We start from the raw sequence: 22,370 nt of genomic DNA on the forward strand, positions 1-22,370 counted from the left end.
TTTGATAAGGACTGCAGTGAATCTCAAGATCAATTTAGGGAGGATTGCCATATTAACAATAGTGAATTTTCCAATCCAAGGTCTCTCCATTTATTTAGATAACTAGAGGGTGAATGACAATGGTCTTTTTTTGGGGGGGGGGGGGGTGGTAATTGCAAGGGTGTTTACCTTATAATAATTCCCTAAGCACTATATTTGATTTTTTATGGTTTTCTGTATCCTTATTTTATACAATAAAATGGTTAAAAAAGAATGGGAGGGGAACAGTAAAAGGTGGGACAGAACAGTGCCCAGCAGAGGGCAGGAGGTGTCCCTGCACTGGGAATCAACAGGTCCAGGTTCTAGTCTTGGCTCTGCCATTCACTCACTGAGCTTTGGCAGATCTCACCCTTCCCCTCTCTGGGACCCAGTTTCCCTCTTTGTCCGTTGGAGGTAATGAAGTCCAGCATGCTTCACTAGGTTGCTTGGAGAACCATCTGGAACAATGGGCTAGGGCAGTGGTTGGCAAACTGCGGCCCCTTGAGTGTGGCTCTTCCACAAAATACCACGTGTGGGCGCAGACATACAGTGCGATTGAAACTTCGTGGCCATACTCAAGGGACCAAAGAGCCGCATGTGGTTCGCGAGCCATGGTTTGCTGACCACAAGGCTAGGGGATGGCCTGGAACTGGCTACTGTTGCCTCCGCAGAAGATGATGAGGATGGCTAGTATTCACTGAGCAAGGACTGCTACCTCGTGTGATCCTCACAGCAGCCTGTGAGCAGTAGGTATGCAGCTGGGTCTTATTCTTTCCTGGCATGTGAGGCCCAGTCACTGTCCTCGGGGAGCTGATGAGAGAGTAAAATAACTGTTAGCTGTCTTGCCAGTGGTTTATTGGTAAACTAGAGGCCTGGTGCATGGATTCATGCACTGGTGGGGTCCCTCGGCCTGGCCTGCGGAGAGTGGGCCGAAACCAGCTCTCCGACATCCCCCAAGGGGTCCTGGATTGCAAGAGGGTGCTCGCCAGGCAGAGGTACCCCACCGGTGCCTGATCAGGACCAGGGAGGGACCGCAGGTGAGCTCCAGGGCATGTCCGGCTTGTCTTGCCCAGTCCTAATCACCCAGACCCCAGCAGCAAGCTCACCTACCAGTTGGAGCATCTGCCCACTGGTGGTCAGTGCACACCATAGCAACTGGTCGAATGGTCGGACACTTAGCATATTAGGCTTTTATTATATAGGACTAGAGGTCCGGTGCACAAAATTCGTGCACGGGGTGGGGAGGGTCCCTTCAGCCCAGCCTGCTCCCTCTCCAATCCAGGACGCCTCGGGGGATGTCCGACCGCTACTCGGTTGTTGTGTGAGGGCATCCTGACCAATTTGCATATTACCCTTTTATAGATGTCAGCTCTTGTAGATGGCTTAGTGGGGCTTGAAAATAGCTCATTCCCCTGCACAAATTAAATATTCGCCCCACAGGTGGCATTGGCCCCGATAAGGTGCTTAACAAAGCTTTTTCTCTGTAGGTGGCTCATAGGTGCAGTCAAACTACCATCTAAGTAATTGGTGTGCATTTTCACTGGGAAGGGCCAAATAAATGAGGCAAGAATGAGAGGATTTCAGGTAGAAGCTTGTCCTAATGACCTCTGGACAGACCCATTTCCATATCGCCATCACTCTGTCAACGTTAGCCCCTTGTCTAACTGTCTTACTTCCGAGTTCTGTCTCTGCTGTCCCCTTGTCATCCTCCCCAAGGGAAGGGGCCACAAATCCCGCTCTTTCTTTCGAGCCCATGTAGTGAGTCCATGTGGAGGCGTCATCTGGCCCTGCTGCTCCCAGCCTTTCTTGCTTCTCTCCCTTCCCGCCTCTGTGATGCTTTTGTTTTTGTGTCACGGGAGTTAGTCACAGTTTCCAGTTTGTTTGCGGGCTTTCGCACGGCAGGGATCAGCGGCAGCTCTTCTGGCGCTGGAATGAGATTGGGCCCTTGTCAAACACCAACTCTTCTGTTTGCAGGCTGCGTGACGATCCCGGGCATGTTACATAATTTCTCCGAGCCTTTGCTTTCTCACGCACGAAACTACAGAAGGTGCTAAATAAATACTTGTTAATTGAGAAGAAAACTTTGACATAGTATATAATAGAAAACAGTTCTGATTTTGCACTATTTTCTGCTAAACCAAAGATACGCAAACATACCAGTGGCTGCTTTGGGCTTCTGCCCAATAAATGTTTATCTGTGGGACGGAGGGCCAGATGGCGGGTGGTGGGAGGCAGCGGATGGCTGGGCAGTGGGACGTTTGACAGAATTTTGAGCACTGGGCCAGGAGCTTCCCCAGGCATTGGAAGTAGGCACAGTCCCATTTCATAGATGAGGATGCAGGTGAGGTCTACTGCCCTCCTTCCTACCCTTCTCGGCGTGTGCCTGGCGTCAGGGTGTTTTCCCTCTGCCACGTTTCCACGTCTCACATTCCTTTCTCCCTTCCCCTTCTGCTCCTGAGCATGCTCAACCCTTGCCCCCCTCCCCCCCCCCCCCCCGCTTTTAAAAATATTTTTATTGATTTCAGAGAGGAAGGGAGAGGAAGAGAGAAAGAGATAGTAACAACCATGATGAGAGAGTATCATGGGTCGGCTGCCTCCTGCACGCCCCCCACTGGGGACCGAGCCCACAACCCGGGCATGTGCCCTTGACTGGAATCGAACCCGAGACCCTGGGGTCCGCAGGCCGACTCGCTATTCACTGAGCCAAACCGGCTAGGGCTGCCCCTTTCTTCTTTTCTGTCCCCAACTTACTGCCTTTCCCAGGCCCAAGCAAGTTGTCTGGCACGACTCACGAGAATGAGAATCCCAGCAGCAGGCCTCACACTGAGCAAAACCGCTGCTTCCGCAGGAGCAGATCGGAGGCTCCTGTGTACCAGTTGCCCAGCAGAGCCCTTTCCTTCCCCTGGTTGGGAACGGATGCCTTGAGCAGGCCTGGGCCTGAGCACCCCGCAGTGGCTCCCCTCTGTCCCCCAGCCGCTCCTCACCCAGGCCTGCCACCTGCCTGGCTCCTGAAGCCACTGGGACCAGTGACCCCTACATTGAAAGGCCTTTTTTTTTTTTTTAACTGAGTCCCTTGGACTGTTTTAGTCATAGTTCTTGAAACATTGTCCCCAAGGTGGCTTTGTAAATGCAGGCCTCCTGTTTCCTGCTCTTACCCTGTTCTTCACTGTGGCACGGCTTGGGGGGGGGGGGGGTGGTGGTGGGGGAGAGGTGAGGACTGCCCTTCCCCCCTCCCCACGTCCTTTCTGTCTTCTTCCTGCTCACAGCCCAGCTGGCCTGGGAACAGGAGAGTCAGACGTCCTTTTATCTGTGTGACTTCACTGCTAAGAATCGATTAGTGTTTGAACTCATATTGGTAGCAGACCGTTTCTACCTTCTCAACTGTCTTCCTTCTACTAATGTGCTTATTGACGTTTAAGGTGAATGTGAAGTTGCCTGGTGCTCCTCCGTGTTCCGTGTCATTAGCGTGAGGCAGGGCGTGCGGAGCCCCAGCCACTCCTCTCCTCACCCCGTCCTCCAGCTCTGGCTGGACCTGCCACAGACTGCCCAAACCTCCAGTTTGAGCCACTCAAACCACCGTCAGTGACTCAGCCACCCAAGTTCACGTGTGAGTTTGGGCTGGCCCTTTTCATTGAACTCTCTCCAGTGCTAGCTGCATTCGCCGAGATAGGACAGGACAGAGCCAGTCGCCAGCACCTGGGGTCCTCGGCTCCTCAGGGCTGCCCTGGGCCTGTGGCCTTCGGTGGACATGCTGCACGCCTCCCCATGGACACTGGATCTTAGGAGATGTCGCCATGATTTCCTGAGAGTGACCAGCGTCCCAGAGAAGGAGCATTTTCCTAGCCTCACCCAATATCAGTTGTCTTGTCATTGAGGACATGACAGGTTTTCCAATAAACAGCAAAGTGAATGAATGGGTCCAACTGGGGAATGCCTTTTTCCCCCTTCAAACTTAAATGACTCCAAAGAAGTAAAACAGACTTCCCTGCGCTATACATTGACGAGACGGTAGATTCCAGAATTCCAAAACTGTTGGAGCAGTGGCAGAGTTTTGAGGATAATAGTGGTAATAATGCAAACACCGAGAAAGCACTTACTACATGTATGAACTCATTTAATGCTTGCAACCAGTCTATGAGGTGAGCACATCTGCTATCACCATTTTACAGAGGAGGAAACTGAGGCACAGGCACTTTCCCCAGATCAACACGAGTGAGTTGTAAAGCTTGGATTTGAGCCCATTCAGTCTGACTCCAGAGTCCCTGCCCTGTTTTGCCCAAGTTTATCAACAAAGATGTGGATTTCCAGGTGAATACTTAGGAGAACGGTCCTTACAGTCCTTATATGTGCGATACTGGTTTGTTTGTTAAAAATATTATTAGATTAAATAGTCCAACTGTATTAAAAACTGTTTGGCTTCTAGGGTTAAGTTGAGCATCATTATAAGTTCCTGGGGAAGCATGTTCATTGGCTGAATCACTATTGCCTCCCCTGTACACAGTAGGCCCTCAACATATGTGTGTGTGTGTGTGTGTGTGTGTGTATTTAATTTTTTAATGTTTTTATTGATTCAGAGAGAGGGATAGAAACAACAATGATAAGAGAGAATCATTGATCAGCTGCCTCTTGAATGCCCCCTACTGGGGATCAAACCCGCAAGCCAGGCATGTGCTGTGACCGGGAATAGAACCATGACCTCCTGGTCCGTAGATCATTGCTCAACCACTGAGCCACACCGGCCAGGCGGCTATATATATATTATCCTCACCTGAGGATATGTGTATTGATTTTAGAGAGAAACACCAATGTGAGAGAGGAACATTGATTGGTTGCCTCTCATACTCACCCCAACAGGGGATTGAACCCACAACCTTTTGGTGTACAAGACGGTGCTCAACCAACTGAGCCACCAGCCAGGGCTCAACAATTATTTTTTGAATGAGGATGGATATCCTTTGACTCAATCCCAGCGGTTGGAAAGAAGGAAGGACATGAGACCGGGTCAGCCTGGCTGTATTTTTTTTTTCCTCGGAGACTCAGGGATTGGGAGTGGGAGAAACAGCAGAAGGCTGAGTTGCTCCCCTGCCTGAGCTCCCGGAGCAGTTGGGCCAGCTTTCATGCATGTGGGAGGCACCTTTGTGCATGTCCCTGTCCAGACCCTGAGAGGACTGTCCAGGCCTTTTTTGATTTGTGCCTCTACGGCCTGGCACACAGAGCCTGCCTGTCTGCTGCCTGCTGCCCGGCCGGCTGACCAAAATGCCCAATTCCCTCTGCTTTTGTCCCGAGGAAGCCTCAGTTGCTGAGGTAGGCAAAAAAAATGTCGTTAAGCCTGGTACAACTCTCATTAGGTTTGAAATGAGACTTCCGGACGCTTCGCCTGCTTGTTCGCATCCCAGCGCGGATGGTTGTCACACCCGTCACTGTATCTGGGCTACAGCTGGCTGGCTGCGTTGGTCAGGGAGAGTCCTTTGCTAACGAGGCCAAGGTTGTGGGTCGGGTCCATGGGCCCTGACGGCCGCGAGAGCATCTGTCTTCACAACACACGTCACTGGATCCGAGGCCAGAGTGTGCAGAGGACAGAAGCTGGGCCCGTGCGGGGCAGCAGCCGACAGCGGCCAGCAGAGTCTTTGGACGGTGAAGGATGGCCTTTTCTTGCCCCACTTTCCGGCGCTGGGTCTCTGGTTTTGATTTCAGACTTTTCCAATTGATGATACTAACGGTTATATAAACGGAGTGGAAGCGGTTCCCGAGCTTGAGAACAGAGAAATGGGCCTAGAGGTGCACGACACGTCTGTTTTTCTGGGCTTATAAGCATGGACATTATGGGCACATGAGAACACGTATGGGCACGTCTCATGACGTAAGAAGTACCCGATTCCCTCGTTCCCTTGGTAATCAAGAAAGCTCTTCTCAGCAGAGAGAATGGGAAAGGGATTTCAGAATAGAAGATTGTGCTCACTCTTGTGGGAAGGGGGTCCTACCGCTTACCAGGTGTCACTGAGTGCCTGGTTAGCTCTGTGAGGCTGCTGGGATATGGAGAGGCGGTACAAAGAGGGCCTGTGCTCTCACGATGGTCACAGTTTGGTTAGAAGACAGACCTAAATACACATGAAAATCAGTGTGTTAAGTGTCACCTGTGCTCAAAATACAGGCGCACCCATTGGGAGCACCCAGGACCGGTGCCTTGGTCTTCCCGGAGAGGCTGGGTCTTGATGGATGACTTGAAGTTTCTTTGGACACTTCAGACAGAGAGAGGAGCATGTGGAAAGGCATATGGGAAGGGAAGTGTCTGGAAGATTTTTTTTTTTTTAATCTTGAAGTCCTCATTATCTACATAGCTGTCTCGAAGCTGTCAGGCCAGGCATGCCCAGCAACATCGCTTGGTACCAGCGTGTCACCCCTCCCTTGGGCACCCAGGCACAGCCACCACGGACGGGCACATGAGGATTCTGTGTAGGGGAGAGCTGTGCTGTGCTACTGCCCGTCACAAGCAGTGCCAAAAAAGGGACGAGAGGCAGGGGGATGTACCCCCTGTGGCCTCGCTTCATCTGACTCTGGCAGTTCTGAATTGCATTCACCCCATGAATATTTACTGAGCGCTTTCTGTCTGAGGGATTTGGGACATGTTAGTGGGCAAAACAAAGACCCTGGTCCTCAAGGCGCCTACATTCTTTTGGGGGCTGTGAAGCCTCTGAGCTCCCTGAGGCAGGGGTGGTGGCCTTCGCCAGTGTGTCCTCAGCCTGGGACTTGGTGCTCAGTAAAGGCTGGAATAACCTGCCACTTGGGAGTTCCAGAAGTGAGGGTTGGTAAGAGACCAGGGATTTGGCATCCAGAACAACGAAAGTACTCACATCAGGACTTTGAGTGTGTGCACCAGTGATAGTTGCTAATGACTTTAAGTGGATTGGTGGCCTGGGCCAAGCTCTGAGGTCAGACGATAATTTAGAAGGATAAGTTAAGGGGAAGAATTGTATTTTCCCTTCTCACTCCTAAGAAATGGGAAGAGGAAGAACAAAGCCCTATTCTGAGCTTGCTGTGGAAGTAGCGCCCATCGCGAGGCGATGTGGTTCTCAGTCTCTGAGTTTTCCGTTTTGATTTGGGGTTGGGAGCCCTGCTTCCACCCCCTCCCCCCCCCCCCCCCCCCCAGCCCCCTCGGTTAGATACACAGGCCCAGGTGATGGTATTCAGGAGCTGAGGTTGTCATTCCGAGGCCTAGAGCAGAACCAGGCGCTGCTGTAGGCTTGTTCATAAGAATGTACACTTCAGGGGCAAGACTTCCAAAGTGCTGCTGCAGGGCCCAGGGGGTCAAGAGGCAAGCCACAGGCCCCTCCCCGCCGGTGTCCGCAGGAAGTCATGCTTTTGCACTGACCTCATGGCCAGCAGACAAGCCCTGGAAGGAGGAGATTCAGGAGGAGGAGGAGGAGACCAGATAGAAAAGGGAGGAGAGAAGGAAAAAATGGAAGTAGGTCAGGGAGAGGGAGACGGTGTCCCCATGCAAAGGGACAGAGACCGAGCAGGAGGTTGCCTGTGTTTGAACAAGAGCAAAGCCGTGGGACACTGGGTTGGGGACAGGCAGTGACGCTGGAAAGTGGAAGCGGGGTTTTGCCTGTTTTTCTGGCTGGAAACGGGCTGGTGCACAAGGGACCTGCTGGCACTTTCTCCTTGGTCAGAGCTGGAGCTGTTTGGGAACCGTCTGACCTGGATAAACAGGCACCCGGCTCGGGGAGCTGGCCCCAGCAAGGTGCAGGGGTGAACCCCGCGTTCTGACAGCTTGCCAACGCACCTGCTGCTCCGGGGTTGGCAAGAACATTCATTGGGAGAATGGTTTGCCACAATGAATTCTGACATCACTGCGCTCTGTCAAGGGTGTTGAAATGGGTAACTGACCTCCTGTCAGGGGTCTGTGGGAGCCTCACCCCCAGGGACACTCCTCGCCTCTCCTCATTCTGGAGCAGAGGTTTTAAGCAGCAGTTCCTTCCACCTAGTTGTTGATCACAACATTTTAAAAATAAAGTAACAGTTCAGAGACAAGAAGCAATCCTGTGGCGTTTGTTTACTCCCCTCCACTCGGGTTATTTCATAGCATTTAGGATGTAATTCTTAAAGTTAATTTCCCTTTTTGTTCCTTTGTCTCATGATTATCCAGCTAGATTAGAAATTGTTTTTTCTGCTGCCAACAGTGAAAGCGATTGGCTGGATAAGATGATGCGACCTAAAGACGTATGAACGGTGTGGGCGTCCATGAGAATCGCATGTTTCTGCATCTGGGTTCTTCTTCACTTTCTAATATTTACAATGAGCAGCCTTTTACCTTCAGCTCCTCCTTCCTCCTGCTGCCGAGTTGGCCTGTGGTTGGACAGTCAGCCTCGCGGTCGGCCTGATGGGGCCGCGGTTCATGGGGCAGCACAGCCCCAGGCCTGCCGAGACATTCGCGGCCGCTGTGGATCCTTGGTTCACGAGCAGGATGCCTCCCAGTTTGAGGAAGAATTTGATTCACAGAAACACACTAGAAACAGTTTGAGAAAAACTTGTATCTGCTTCCAAGGTAACGTCAGTGCTTTGGGAACATGCCCTCGTTTCCCCTTAGGATGTGTGACTGCCCCTTGGTCTGGGGGACTTCCTCCAGTCCTCCACCAGAGGGCCTCGGTCCTGCACAGAGAGCCACCTCCGCCTTCGAGGGGAGGTCAATTTACCCATCCTTCTCCTTTAAGGCAGCGAAGACATTGCCCTGGGCGCTGGGCGGCTTCACCTGGGCCAACAGATTTTCCCCACTTGTGAACCGGTTCCTAGAAGTATCTCATTGGCTGCCATCCCTGGAATGCATGAAATTTGTACTGTGTGCCGTGTATATAGATATTAAGTAATTTGCATATTAATGACACAAAACATAGGCCTGAGCTCTTGATCTCATAGTCTGTGCTTTCCCCTGAGCTGTACTTCATTTCGAGAATCTACGTTTCTTTTGTCCAAGAGGGTGACAGAGTTCCCGGCTCACTCCCTTGCCGGGTCTGGGAACCTGAGCAAGCCATGTCCCTTCCGTGTCATAATGAGTAGACAGTGTTAGGTCATTACGGCTAGAATATTGTGTTTTTGCCTCGATAAGTCACTCCTTCTGCAAGGAGGACGCGGGTTCATTCTGAGTGACCAGTTCCCTTCTCGCAGCCTTCCCTGAGTTACAGTGTTGAGGTTTGGTGCTGCCCGTTCAAGGCCTGATCTCCACCCCGGGAAACAGCCCTCGAAACCTGGGTCTCCCATTGTGTCGTGTCAGTCCCACCCCTGTCATACAGTTCACAATGCCACTGCTTTTGTGCCTCGGACACCATGGGAGCTTAACCAGTGGTTCTGGAATAAAACAGACTACTCCTTCCTGCCCGTCCGTGTTTTAGCTGTCGCTGTCTCCTTCCCCCACGTTACTTACGAGAACTGAGCTTCAGTCCAAAAGCAAATGTACTTTGTTGCCTGAGAACACGGGTCCCATAAAAACAAACGAAGGGGAAAGCAAAGGAGATTGCATGTTCCCAGGCCTGTCACCTGATTTTCACCCCCGCCTCTTAGATCTCCTTCCGCGCTGCTTCGAGTCCTGAGCTCACGCTTCTCTTCCTATGCCCCCAGAAAACACTGATCTGCTACCACCCGATCCGTGTGGGTGGGAGGAGGACGGGAGTATTTGTGTACCCGCGCCAACAAACTGAGCGAAGTTCTGGGGCTGTTCTTGTGAATGAGAGTTCTGGGATGTCGTGTAGGTAGAAGAGGCGAATTGATAGCCCTTGCGAGTGTTGGTAACGTACAGAACCCACATTCAGTTTGATTTAATGCCTTTGTGCAATTTAAAATGTCATCCAAGAAGAGGGCCGAATGCCTGGAGCATCTGCCACAGCCTGCAGGGCTGGCTGACAGGTTTGCACCGGCTGACCGGCTCTGGGCTCTGCGGCGTCTTGGAAAGATGAGATGTGTTCTAATGAGCAGGTTATAAATATCCCCGAGTTATGTCATAGGTGGTAGCGGCGCTCAATGTAAAGGGACCGGCTGGGGAGTGCGCCAGCTGAGCAGCCGGGCGCAGCTTTCAGCGAGGACAAGTGGGGCCTGGATATATTGACCAGGATGTTACTCAGGAATCATTTGTCCCTTAATGAAATGTGTCACCAAACACGTCTCTGTGAGGTGTGTGGGGCAGCGGGATGCGATGTGTTCTGAGCCGTCCGGCAGCTCAGGTTCCATGCTCATACAGCTGCTCCCAGAAGGGGCCTCTGACCCTTGGCTTCTCCGCGGGCTTGGAGGCGGGGGTGGGGAGCATTTGATGGATTTATTGGGCAGTAATTTATGTTTGCAAAGATGCAGCGTGGTTGCTTGGTGGAGCCCCTCATTTCTCACACCTTTTCTCTCTGTCTCGCCCATAAAAATGGCAAGTTACAAGTAGCCTTTCCCCACACTGCATGCGGTGCCTTGTGGATATTTCTGTTGCCCAGCTGCCACCCACCTTTTAGATGAAAAGACAGATTTCAGCGCCACTCAGCAGGGCAGGAAAACCAAGGAGCCACGTAAGGATGAAGATAGACTCTGGCAAGATACCTTGCTTTTGAGGGGCGGGGAGAAGGGAGCCTCAGAATTGATTTTCCAACTTTTGTTTTTGTGAGAAAATTTGGTTGCAGAAACACAAAAATCCATCAATCCTAGGTCATGTTTTGGAGATTTGAACAAAGATGGACAGGCACATTCAGAATAATTGTTGCTTAAAATATAGCCAACAGCTTTTATGTAGATAAAATGCATTGAAATATGTATATGAAACGTTTGATGTTAATACACGCCAGATGGAAACCCTGTCAAATTCTGTGTGCACACAGGAACTTGACCAGAGGAGTGGGGAGGTTCAGAGAGCTCCTCAGAGCGGTCGAGACGAGAACAACTCAGAACCTGCGAATGGTAAGTGTGGTGAATGACTCGACTAAGTGTGACCTCTCTCTCTCTCTCTCTTTCTCTCTCATATATGTTAATAGGTACAGTTTACATACCATATAATTAACTGTTTATAGTCAGTGGTTTTTAGTATACACACAGGACTGTTTAGCCATCACTATTATTTCATTTTAAAAGGTTTCATCACCCCAAAAAGGAACTCCATAGCCATTAGTAGTCAATCTCCCTTCTCCCTGTTCCCCAGCCCCTGGCAATCACTCATTTACTTTCTGTTTCTATAGATTTCCCTCTTTGGGACATTTTATATAAATGGAATTATACAATATGTGGTCTTTTTGTGACTGGCTTCCTTTAGGATATTTTTAAGGTTCACCCATATTGTAGCCCGCACCAGCATTTTGTTCCTTTTTATTACCAAATAATATTCCATTGTATGGATATAAGACACTGGAGGCCCAGTGCATGAAATTTGTGCACAGGTGCGGTCCCTAGGACTGGCCGGCGATCAAAGTATGAGCATCTGGCATGGAAGGACAGGTCCCAGCTGAACTCTGGGCCCTGGGCAGCACCTGGGCCCACAGGCCCTCACGCACCCACCTCCGCCTGAGTCACAGCACCTGAGTCCCCACATGTAGGTGCGGTGAGTGTGGCGGACGCTGTGGGCCAGGGCGCAGCTTGAGCCACTGGGGCCGCCCAGCAGCGCTGCATGAAAGCCGGGCAGGCAACACGCTCTCTACCGGCCAGCCTCGCAGACCAGCTCCTGTGCAAACCCACAAGGAGCCCAACTGGCCCTGTGATCCCGGCGGCTGTGGCCCGGCTCACCCAAAGACGCTGCGCAGGTGCAGGCTCCTTATGGGCACCCAGCACTTGAGTGTGGGGGCTTCCCTAGTGCACGAGCCCTGTTGTCCCGGGGGAGGGTAGCAGGGGGAATGAGAGTGAGCTCAGCAGACACCCTGCATTCTCACCACACCTCCATCCCCATCACCCTCGCCCCCAGGTAGCCAGTGAGAGGTCGCAGCATGTCGCTGATGTCCGCCATGTTCCGCACTGCACCCTGGTGGTCAGAGCACGTCATAGTGAGCGGTCGAGCTCCCAGTCAAATGACCGCCTGGGGGGATAATTTGCATATTAGGCTTTTATTATGTAGGATTTTACTTATCCATTCATTAGTTGATAGACATTTGCGCTGTTGCACTTTTTAGCTGTTATGAATAATGCTGTTGTGAACATCCTTATACAGGTTCTTATGTGGACATATGTGCTCATTTTTCTTGGGTATGTACCTAGGAGTGGAATTGCTGGATCGTATGGTAACTCTATTTTTAACATTTAGAGGAGTTGCCAAACTCTTTTCCAAAGTGGTCGTACCATTTTACATTCTCGCCAGAAGTTATGAGGTTCCAGTTTTTGCACACCCTCGACATTTGATGTTGTCTGTCTTTTTAGCTGTAGCCATCCTAGTGGGTGTGAGGTGCTGTCTCATCGTGGTTTTGGTTTACATTTCCCTGATGGCTAATGATGTTGGGCATCTTTTCAGTTGCTCATCTGTAGTGCTCTCTCTTAAACATAAGAAATGCATCCCGTAAGGCAGGTAGAATGTAAGCCCTCCCAGATGCCATTGCGGGAAGGGATCGCTTGTATGCTAATGATTCATACAGACAGAGCAAAGCAGATTAGCCCTGAGCAGTACCTAGTTGTTTAACTAATTATACTATATAATAAAAGGGTAACATGCAAATTGACCCCAATGGCAGAACGACCAGAACGACCACTGGACCAGTCACTATGAGGCATACTGACCACCTCTTGGTCCCTTTTCCTGATGGCCATCCATGGGGGGGGCGGGGCCAGCAAGCAGGCGGGAACAGCTGACCTCTTGGTCACTTCCCCAGGCCATCAGGCACCGATCACCCGATGGCGAACGGGGGTGGGGGTGGGAGGTGTCAGGGGGCGGGGCCGGCTGCGGGCAGTTGGGGAAGATGGCCTTGATCGCAGGCCAGGCCTAGGGACCATGCGCTGGGCCTCTAGTATTGACTGTAAAACTTAGAAGTTAAGTAATGGGTTGATCAGCCATTTGGCTCTCCTTTTGACTTGACTTCTCTCTCTTCCTTTTTAATCCTTTCCCTTTCCTTCCTGGAGACATTCATCACACCTTCATAGCTTTCCCTTCAGAGCCATAGCCATTGAGTGAGGGTTTGGGCAAAGGCCTGGTGCTTACTGGGAGCAAATGCTGCCTGTCACCACTGATGCAGAAACCCCGTGTAAGATCGCAGTTTCTTTTGTCTTCTGTCATCCATGCGATTGTCCTCCCATCATCACAAATCCTTTAAATGCTGTAGGAGAGCATGCCCTGGGGCCAGGCTAACGGATTCCTGTCACAGAAACGAGGCTGTATCTTCCGTTTGATGTCTCCAGAATTTTAGATGCAGACATATAACTCATGGGGCCAGATGGCTAAGCCATAGGCTTTCCTGGGACTATGGGGATGAGAGAAGATGGACTTCACACATACCTCCCCCACCAACTCACTTGGTCTTCAATATTTATTTACATAGTCATGTGATCTATAGGTGCCTTAAGAAATTCAAAGTATTTCAACTTGTAGTAATTTTTATCCATGTTTTACAGTGGAAACCACTGCAAAATATGGATAAAAATCATTGCCTTTTTCCCCCTCATTGATCTACTCCCAACATTCCATAAAACTTCTCAGCTGGTCAATATAACAGCTTTTTCCAAAATTTGGAAGCATAATATAAGTAACTGATGGTGTTAGCAAATGTTTTTATAACTTTTTCAAGCACATTGAAAAAGCCCATCTTTCAAAATTGCTTACATATGGAGCATTTGTTCATATTGTTGTCTCTCAAAAATATATATTCATTCATTAAGGAAACAAATGTTTTTTTTTTCTCATTAAAAAGAGTGACTGTATTGAATACACTGTTGGAATCTGCCTGCTGCTAACTTCAATGTTATTTTTCAGAATTAGAGAATATCTTTCATTATAAGGTTTATGATTTTTAAATTAGTATGTTTGAACTTATAAATAGATATACATTAGGAAGGAAGACAGCTTTCTTTGTTTGTTTTCTGAGAATTACAGTGAAGAGGCCTTGAAAGAAAGTCTGGGTAGACTGGAGCTGCCCCTGGACATTCTCAGCTGTTAACTGGTCAGTGTTAATATGAGAGGAATAGCCCGGCAGACGTGACTCAGTGGTTGAGTGTCAACCTATGAACCAGGAGATCACAGTTCAGTTCCTGGTCAGGGCACATTTCTGGGTTGTGGGCTCGATCCCTAATGCAGGAGGCAGCCTATCAATGATTCTCTCTCATCACTGATGTTTCCATCTCCCTCTACCTCTCCCTTCCTCTCTTAAATCAATAAAAATACATTTATATTTTTTTAAAGGAATGTGTCAGAATTCTTGGAGAGAAACTTAAACACAAGGTAGGGCAAAAGTAGGCTTAAAGTTGTGAGTAGGGGAAACACAAAGTTTATTATTGTATTTATTAATTATTAATTACTGTGTTACTTTCCATAGGAACAACTGTAAACTTCCCTTTGCCCCACCCTGTCCACATCCCTGTGCCTGCCTCAGAAATGCCAGCTGGGCAGTTCTGGGCAGGACCTGAGAGCCCTATTTTCTAGTTTGCGCAGTGATTCTTAGCCCACCCTCACTGAGAGGCGCTTCTTAGGTCTTATTTACTGGTGTCTTGGCTTACAATGGACCTCAGAAAGCCTCTCCAGCTACTGCCATTCGTTAGACAGGGTTTTCATTGGTCTTAATAGCCATTTGATTCTTTTTAGATTAGCTGATAACTGCAAATTTGTAACATTCATATGAGATGGAAAGTTGCTTTGTCAAACTCAGTCTGGTGTGAGACCATAGCAGAGAAAGATTTAAAAGTACATTTAGAGCAATGCCACTCCTAGATAAATACTCCAGAGAATTGAAAGCAGGTGTTCAAACAAAAACTTGTGCATGAATGGTCATAACAGCATCATTCACAACAGCCAAAAGATGGACACAATCTAAGTGTCTGTCGGCTGACAGCTAGGTAAGCAAAATGTGGTGCCGCCATAAATGGAATAGCATTCAGCCATAAAAAGGAATGAAGCACTGACACATGCTACAGCGAGGATGGACCTTGAAAACATTACGCTGAGTGAAAGAAGCCGGAAACAAAGGCCACCCATTATATGGTTTCACTGATAGGAAAATACCCCAGCTAGACAAATTTATAGAGGCAGAAGGCAGATGAGTAGTTTCCAGAGTCTGGAAGGACGAGGAATGGGACTTACTGCTTAAAAGGGTTTGGGGTTTCATTGGGGGTAATGAGAATGTTCTAGAACCAGGGAGGGTGATGATTGCACAACACTGTGAATGTACTAAATGCCGTTATTGTACACACTTGAAATGGTTAAATGGTGATCTTAATGTTATGTGAATTTTATTACACTTTAAAATACATACAAAAAAGTGCATTTCATGACTGAGTTTGTATGTAAAAGTTCGAGTCTTCTTTCGGGCCCCTTTCCTTCCTTTAATTCTGAGTTCATTTGATAGTTACCAGCAGTTTTTAAGCATTTAAACTGCAAGCTAAATGCAACCTCCAGGTAAAAAATAAATGATATAGCCCAGCTGGCATGGCTCAGTGGTTGAGCCTCGACCTATGAACTAGGAGGTCACGGTTCGATTCCAGTCAGGGCACATGCCTGGGTTCCGGGCTCGATGCCCATTGTAGGGCGTGCAAGAGGCAGCTGATCGATGCTTCTCTCTCATCATTGATGTTTCTATCTCTCTCCCTTCTTCTCTGAAATCAGTAAAAATACATTTTTAAAAAGTTAAAAATAAAACAAAAGGTATGATAGATATTGGTGATCTTGCTGATAATTTCTCATATTTAATCATTCTTCCTGAACTTCATTTGAGCTTTCAGTGAATGCAAGCAGACATCCTTTCTCATCGGCAGGGCACTGGTGAGGTGATGGGTGCCTTTAGAATATGCACACATCAAAACCTACTTTAAAGGTCTCTCTGGAAGGGTAATGCCCCGAGGGAATTGAGATCTAGTAGTGGACAAGCAAACTGTGTGGGGCAGAAGTTTTTATCATTTTAGAATCCCTCCATATCCAGAAAATGAAGGTCCTTGTGCCTTTTTTCCTTTAGCATCCTTTTTTGCTCAGCTGCCGGGAGCGCAGGTAATTTTTGCCCATCGACGCTCCCAGCAGAAGTCATTAGCTTTATGACTGCGGTGAGTCCAAGTGAAACTAGAGCGGAAGGTTTAAGAAAACAGTTGAGGAATCGTTTAGGCCCTGGAAATTGTGTTCTTAAGAAAGCTTTACAGATGGCTCAGTTGGGGATGATAGGAGTGGTTTAATTTCACATTTTTATAGACAGTTAAAGCCAATGAGTCTTACTTGAGAATAATCAAGAAAATTTGCCTTTACACGGTGATTATCAGAAACCACCAAGCTAGTGATTTGGTTGCGTTTAAGTTTCCTCGCGGCATTTTAAGAGATTTCACATGGATGAAAGCCTAGCAGAGGTCTCCTCTGGAACATATTATTAAAAAAGGCTCCTTTGCAGGGAAGATCAGCATCCTTTGTCTGCATCTTGCAGAGCGCTGAGACCTCCTGGAAAAGCTGCTGGTGGATGGTTTCTTTTGCTGCCTCTGGCTGATCATGGGCCACCTGAGGTGCAGTGCTTCTGTTTTTCAGAAGGGTTTTCTTCTTTCTTCTTTTTTTGTTTTTACCTTTCCTTTTGTTTTGTCATTGGAAACAACCTAATATGCATCAGTCAACAAAATACTTCTTAGTAGAAGCCGTGTGCTCCTTCCCCCATACATCATTCTGGGCTGCTGTGGGCGGTGGAGCTGGAGTTTGGAGAAGGTAGTAATCTGCATCGAAATCAGGAGGACCAGGCACTCCTGGGTTTTCACGGTGAGGAAAGAGATGCCTACCCAACGTTGGACAAAGGCCTCTCTTGATCATTAGCCATACTCCCCACTTGGCCTTCTCCATTGCAGGGTCCCAGGGTCACCGAGAACAGGGCTCTCAGGAGCGGGGTCCCAGGGTGGGGCCATGGAGGACCAGGCCGTGGCATTCTAGGGAGGAAGACAGTCTGAAAATCTACGCTGGACGTCATCGTATCATCAAAGCAGAGATTTTTTCAGGGATAACATCACCTAGGTCAGTGGTCGGCAAACTGCGGCCCCTTGAGTGTGGCTCTTCCACAAAATACCACGTGCGGGCCAAAGAGCCGCATGTGGCTGCGAGCCGCAGTTTGCCGACCACTGACCTAGGTTGAGTAGTGGCTTTTTGTGAAGTGTGGGCTTTAGCAGGCATCATGTGGGAGGTGATGAAAATATTTGCAGTTCACCTGTTATTTATAAGGGTTTTTGAAAAAGAGCTTAACCAAAAGTGTAAAACAGGTTTAGCGTTCCAGAGTGCAACCGAGGCAGGTGGCATTTGAAGGGCATGAACTTATTTTTTTAAATTGTCCAAATATCTTAGTGTATCCTGTCTTCGTTTTGTCATCAACTGATATAATTTCATCCAAATATTTCATTATGAGACTTGGAAGAGTGCATAATACAAAGTGATGAATGAAAAATATTTAGTAGAGGGTGACTGAATGATACAAAACAGATTCATGGCTATGCCTTTGCTCCTCTGTGTTCCCAGACCATAGCGAGGCAGCTGGCGGAGATCCTGTTGCGGGGGATGTGTGAACAGAGCTACTGGAACCCTCTGGAGGACCCGCCATGCCAGTCGCCTCTGGACGACCCTCTCCGAAAAGGAGCCAACACAAAAACCTACAGCCTCAGCCGGAAAGCCCGCGTCTACTCAGGAGAGAAGTATGGGAGCTGATTCCTCATTTATGTATCAGGGGATGGGAGGGAAGCTTTGGGAAAATTCAACGATGAGTAAGAAGCTCAAGGGCAGATATTTTCCCCCTGAAAGAAAACCTGATGAAGAAGTATCATTGACCAATTTAAGCGAGGTGCCTCATTATTCCTCACACTTTCAGCAAACGTCTGTGCACTGGTGAGGGAAAGGCTCTCATCTCAGACGTTGCTATTGGTCTTTGACTTCTCAGTCTGTTTATCGGAAGAAACCCAGCGTTGTATGCAGTCAGTGAGAAAGCTAGTTGTAAAGCCAGCAAGTTAACTTTGTACTTTGCTTCAATTCCTTCATCTTTTTGTTTAAAAAAATTGTTTGAAACTGAATTAGCTATATGAAGGAGAATTAATGTGCGAGTGATTGGAAGGTGCTGTCTCCTTAGAACTTCTTGGTTATTTTAAGTTTTAAATTTGGGACTCGATCACCTGTGAGGATAATGGGCTAGTGAACCGCTGTAGCCTCTACCTGGGTCTCCCCAGGCCAGGAAAGGAGGGAAAGGAGGGAGAGAGACCGTGAGAAGGGCAAGCAGGCAGGAACAATGTGGGCTTATTCTTGACTTTCCCCTCAGAGCCTTTACTTCCCATCTTTGCCTGTTCTTGTAAGGACAAGGCACGATGACATTTCAGAATCTCTCCATGAAGGAAAGGGAACATGTATAAATAAAGAGGGAAACCCTCTCTGGCTGTTGTCAAATTAGAAAAATGGCCGAGAGACCGCAGGCCCCAGAGAAAGCACCGATAGTCATGGGGGGCGGTGGGGGAGTGGTTAGGGGGAGGGAATAGATTTTTACTACACGTATACCTTCTGAAAGTGGTTATTGCACTGTCAAGGGACAGCTTTTCTCAAAGCACCTGTCTCTTAGTCCTCTTAAGCATCTCTCTCCCTTATCATCTTGATCAGTTGCCTTGTACAAATTCAGACAAGTGAGCATATTCTTAACGTTTTCCCTGGGCTTATTTTAATTTCATTTTTATCCTCCTTTTTCATGGCCTTGTTGAGCCATGAGTTTGCCTAATTCACAGCCTGTTTATTTTTTAGTCCTTATCTGGATTCATAGAACATGTGTTCTTGCAATTCCCAAGTTCACTTTACAATGCTGACCCCTTTTTATGAACTATTTAGAAGTAGATTTGGGTTCATTTTGAAAGTGATATTTATATCTTAAAAATAGACCCTACATTTTTTTTCTGCTTTAGATGCTTCATAATAGACAGGCATATGAGGTACCAGGTATATTGAGGAAGTCAGTTCTTGCTCCCTGCCCAGATCAAGGTGGACAGATGGAGGACAGGAGGAGGGAGCGCTCTCTCTGTGTGGATGCTGTTCCAGTGTGGCCTCCCCCATCGAAGGCAGAAAGCTCAAGCTTCTTTATTTCCTAAGCCACTAAGACTCTTCTAGCAGCAGCTTCCCCATCTGTACAAGGAGAATTGTGGAGGCAGCATGCAGATCTAGAAAATGCAGTTACTAGGTAAAGGAACCATTTTCATACCAGGATTGGTTACTGAGTCACAAGTTTCATTTCAGACAGATACACACATGTGGGGGTTTTTTAACCATTTTATTGAGATGTAATTCACATACTATATGTACCATTCACTTATTTAAATTGTACCGTTCAGTGGCTTTTAAATAGTCATATAGTTGTGCTTACATGACCACAATCAATTTTACAACATTTTCATGTGCAAGTGATTGGAAGGTGATCAGCCAGAATCAGCCCAGAACCCCTGAACTGTCCTCCCTACCCACTTTCCTTTGCATTTGAATTTTGGAGTCAGTTCATTTCTGCAAAAAAATAAAAGCAACTGGGATTTTGACAGGAATTTCATTGAATCTGTAAATCAATTTGATAAATATTGCCATCTTAACATTATTAAGACTTCTGATCCATGAACATCAATTTCTTTCTATTTATTTAGGTTTTCTTTAATTGCTTTCAACAATTTGTAGTTTTCAGGGTATAAAGTTTGTACTTCTTTTGTTAAACTTATTTCTAAATTGGTGTGTGTATGTGCAATTTTTTAATGCAATAGTGGCGATAGTGAATTGAATTATTTTCTTAATTTCATTTTTGGGTTGATTCTGTTGATTTTTGTATACCACAATCTTGCTGAATATTCATTAGTTCTAATAGTTTTTAGGTTCCTTAGGGTTTTTTATATACAAGATTATGTCATCTGCAAATAGAGATTAGTTTTGCTTCTTTCTTTCTAATCTGGATGGCTTTTATTCCATTTTCTTTCCTAATTGCCCTGGCTAGGACCTCCAGTACAATGTTGAATAGAAGTGACAGAGTGAACACCCTTCTATTGGTCCTGATCTTAGGAAGTGAAAAGCATCCGTTCTTTCACCATTAAGTTTGTTGTTAGCTATGGGTTTTCATAGATGCCCTTTGTCAGGTTGAGGAAGATCCCTTCTATTACTAGTTTGAGTATTTTTTTTCATGAAAGGGTGTTTTAAATCTATCAGATGCTTTCTCTGCATCTATTGAGATAATTGTATGAGTTTTGTTCTCTCTTCTCTTGATGTGATGTGATGCGATCTATTACATTAATTGACTTTCAGATATTAAACCAACTTTGGATTCTTGGGTGAATCTCACTTATCATGGTATATACTTCTTTTATTTATTTCTAAGCTTGACTTGTTAGTTTGGAGAGGTGATGAAGATATTAGTTGAGGGTTTTTACATCAATATTCATAAAATACATTGCTCTGTAGTTTTTCTTGTGATATTTTTGTCTAGTTTTAGTATTAGGGTAATACTGGCCTCATAGAATGTGTTGGGTACTATTCCTTTTTCTTCTACTTTTTAAAAGAGTTTGTGGAGAAGTGGTATTAATTGTTTTTTAAATGTTTGGTAGAATTCACCAGTGAAGCCATCTGAGCTTTTGTATGTGGGAAGGTTTTCATTACAACTTCAGTCTCTTTACTCATTATAGGTCTATTAAGACTTCCTGTTTCTTCTTGAGTCAGTTTTAGTAGTTTTTGTCTTTCTATAAATTTGCTTGTTTCAGCTAAGATATCTAGTTTGCTGGCATACCATTTTTCATAACATACCCTTATATATTTTTTTATTTCTATAAGGTTGGTATAGTCGTGTCTTGTCTTTCACTTCTCATTTTAGTAATTTGAGTTTTCTCTCTCTCTTTTTGGGTCAGTATAGCTAAAAATTTTATCAAATCTTGCTGATCTTTTTGAAGAGCCAACTTTTGGTTTTGTGTATTTTTTTTAATTGTGTATCTACTCTCTTTTTTTCATTTATTTCTGTACTATTTCTTATTCCTTCAGTTATTACCTTCAATTTTTAACTTTCTAGTTTTGCATGTTCACAATCCTACTTCTGATTTATTATAAAGAGAGAAAAGCTGTTGGGTTATATTTGTTTTGGGGCTTCTATATTACCAAGGCAGGAATCTCTGATCAGCCAGTTCTCAAAAGGACATTATCACCAATTCACTTGAATACAAAGCAAATTTTAGTGGCACAGATCCTAAAACATGGTGAATTTTTACCAAGTGAACACATGCATGTAATTAGCATCCTGATCAAGAAATAGCTCAAAAAGCCCTCTTCATACCGTCTCCCAATGACTACCCCTACTCAAGGGTGACTCAATCCAGACTTCTATCATAAGAATCAATCTGGTTCATCTTTGAAACATATATTAAACTTTTTGTTTAACTTCTTTTTTCTAATATTATATTTGAGAGATTTACCCATATTTTTACATATAGTAAAAGATTGTTTTCATTGCTGCATAGTATCTATCCACGTTATTAATATACTCCAATATATTGATTTATTCTACTTGTAATGGACTTTTGAGTTGTTTCTCCTTTGGGGCCAAGAAGAATAGTGCTATGAACATTCTCATGTGTTTCTTAGTGCACATATGTGTGCATTTCATTCAGATATATCTTTCCTTTCATTGTATTCCTCCTTATAAAAAGTATTTGTGGTGGCTTAGACAATTAAATGCAAATTAGACGAAAATAAAGAATGCAATTAAAAGCCACTATTCTGCCAGGAAGTGAAAGATGAAAAGATTTATCGAAAGCTAGGAGTGCCAGGTATTTTGCTTAACTTTTTTGTAGGCCTAGGAGGAGAAAGTAGTGATCACGGAGCTCTAAATAGAGGTCTGAACCTCCTGGTAGCCAGTGCAGAGGTTTGGGGTAAGTATGAAGACGCTGTTTTAAGTATAAAGATAAGGGATATTAAGGGTCAGGAAAATGACATAATGGTGGAACTGAAGCTGTGTGAGCAGCCTACATGCCCGTACCAGTGATCGAACTCCTAACCTGGATACATGCAGCTGGTCATCGAACCTGCCACCTTTTTGCTATGTCTGTAGCGTGTCTTTTCTGGAGGAGAGATTATTTCAGATCATCTAAAAAATTCAGTTGTTTGTTGTTTTGTTCATGATTTTTACAAATTCTTGTTTTTGGATAACAAGTGCTATTGGAGGTATTTGTAACTATTTTCTTGCATTTCCTGGGCTCTCTTTTTGCTCTTTGGATAGCTT

The 22,370-nt window shown here is 46.5% G+C and overlaps 1 protein-coding gene across 6 annotated transcripts in view; it reads left to right on the forward strand.

Moving 5' to 3' along the window:
• Nucleotides 1-22,370, forward strand: part of TTC7B (tetratricopeptide repeat domain 7B) — a 191,992-nt gene that overhangs the window by 61,537 nt on the left and 108,085 nt on the right. For all 6 annotated transcript variants that reach the window (XM_070414930.1, XM_070414946.1, XM_070414963.1 and 3 more), the window contains 2 exons: nucleotides 10,863-10,941; nucleotides 17,627-17,799. In XM_070414930.1, the coding sequence (XP_070271031.1) occupies nucleotides 10,863-10,941; nucleotides 17,627-17,799 (252 nt within the window). The remainder of the gene's footprint in view (nucleotides 1-10,862; nucleotides 10,942-17,626; nucleotides 17,800-22,370) is intronic.

This window comes from Myotis yumanensis, unplaced genomic scaffold (assembly GCF_028538775.1).
Source record: "Myotis yumanensis isolate MYYU_CA2020_CCGP unplaced genomic scaffold, mMyoYum1.0.hap1 SCAF_1, whole genome shotgun sequence".
Taxonomy (NCBI): Eukaryota; Metazoa; Chordata; class Mammalia; order Chiroptera; family Vespertilionidae; genus Myotis; species Myotis yumanensis.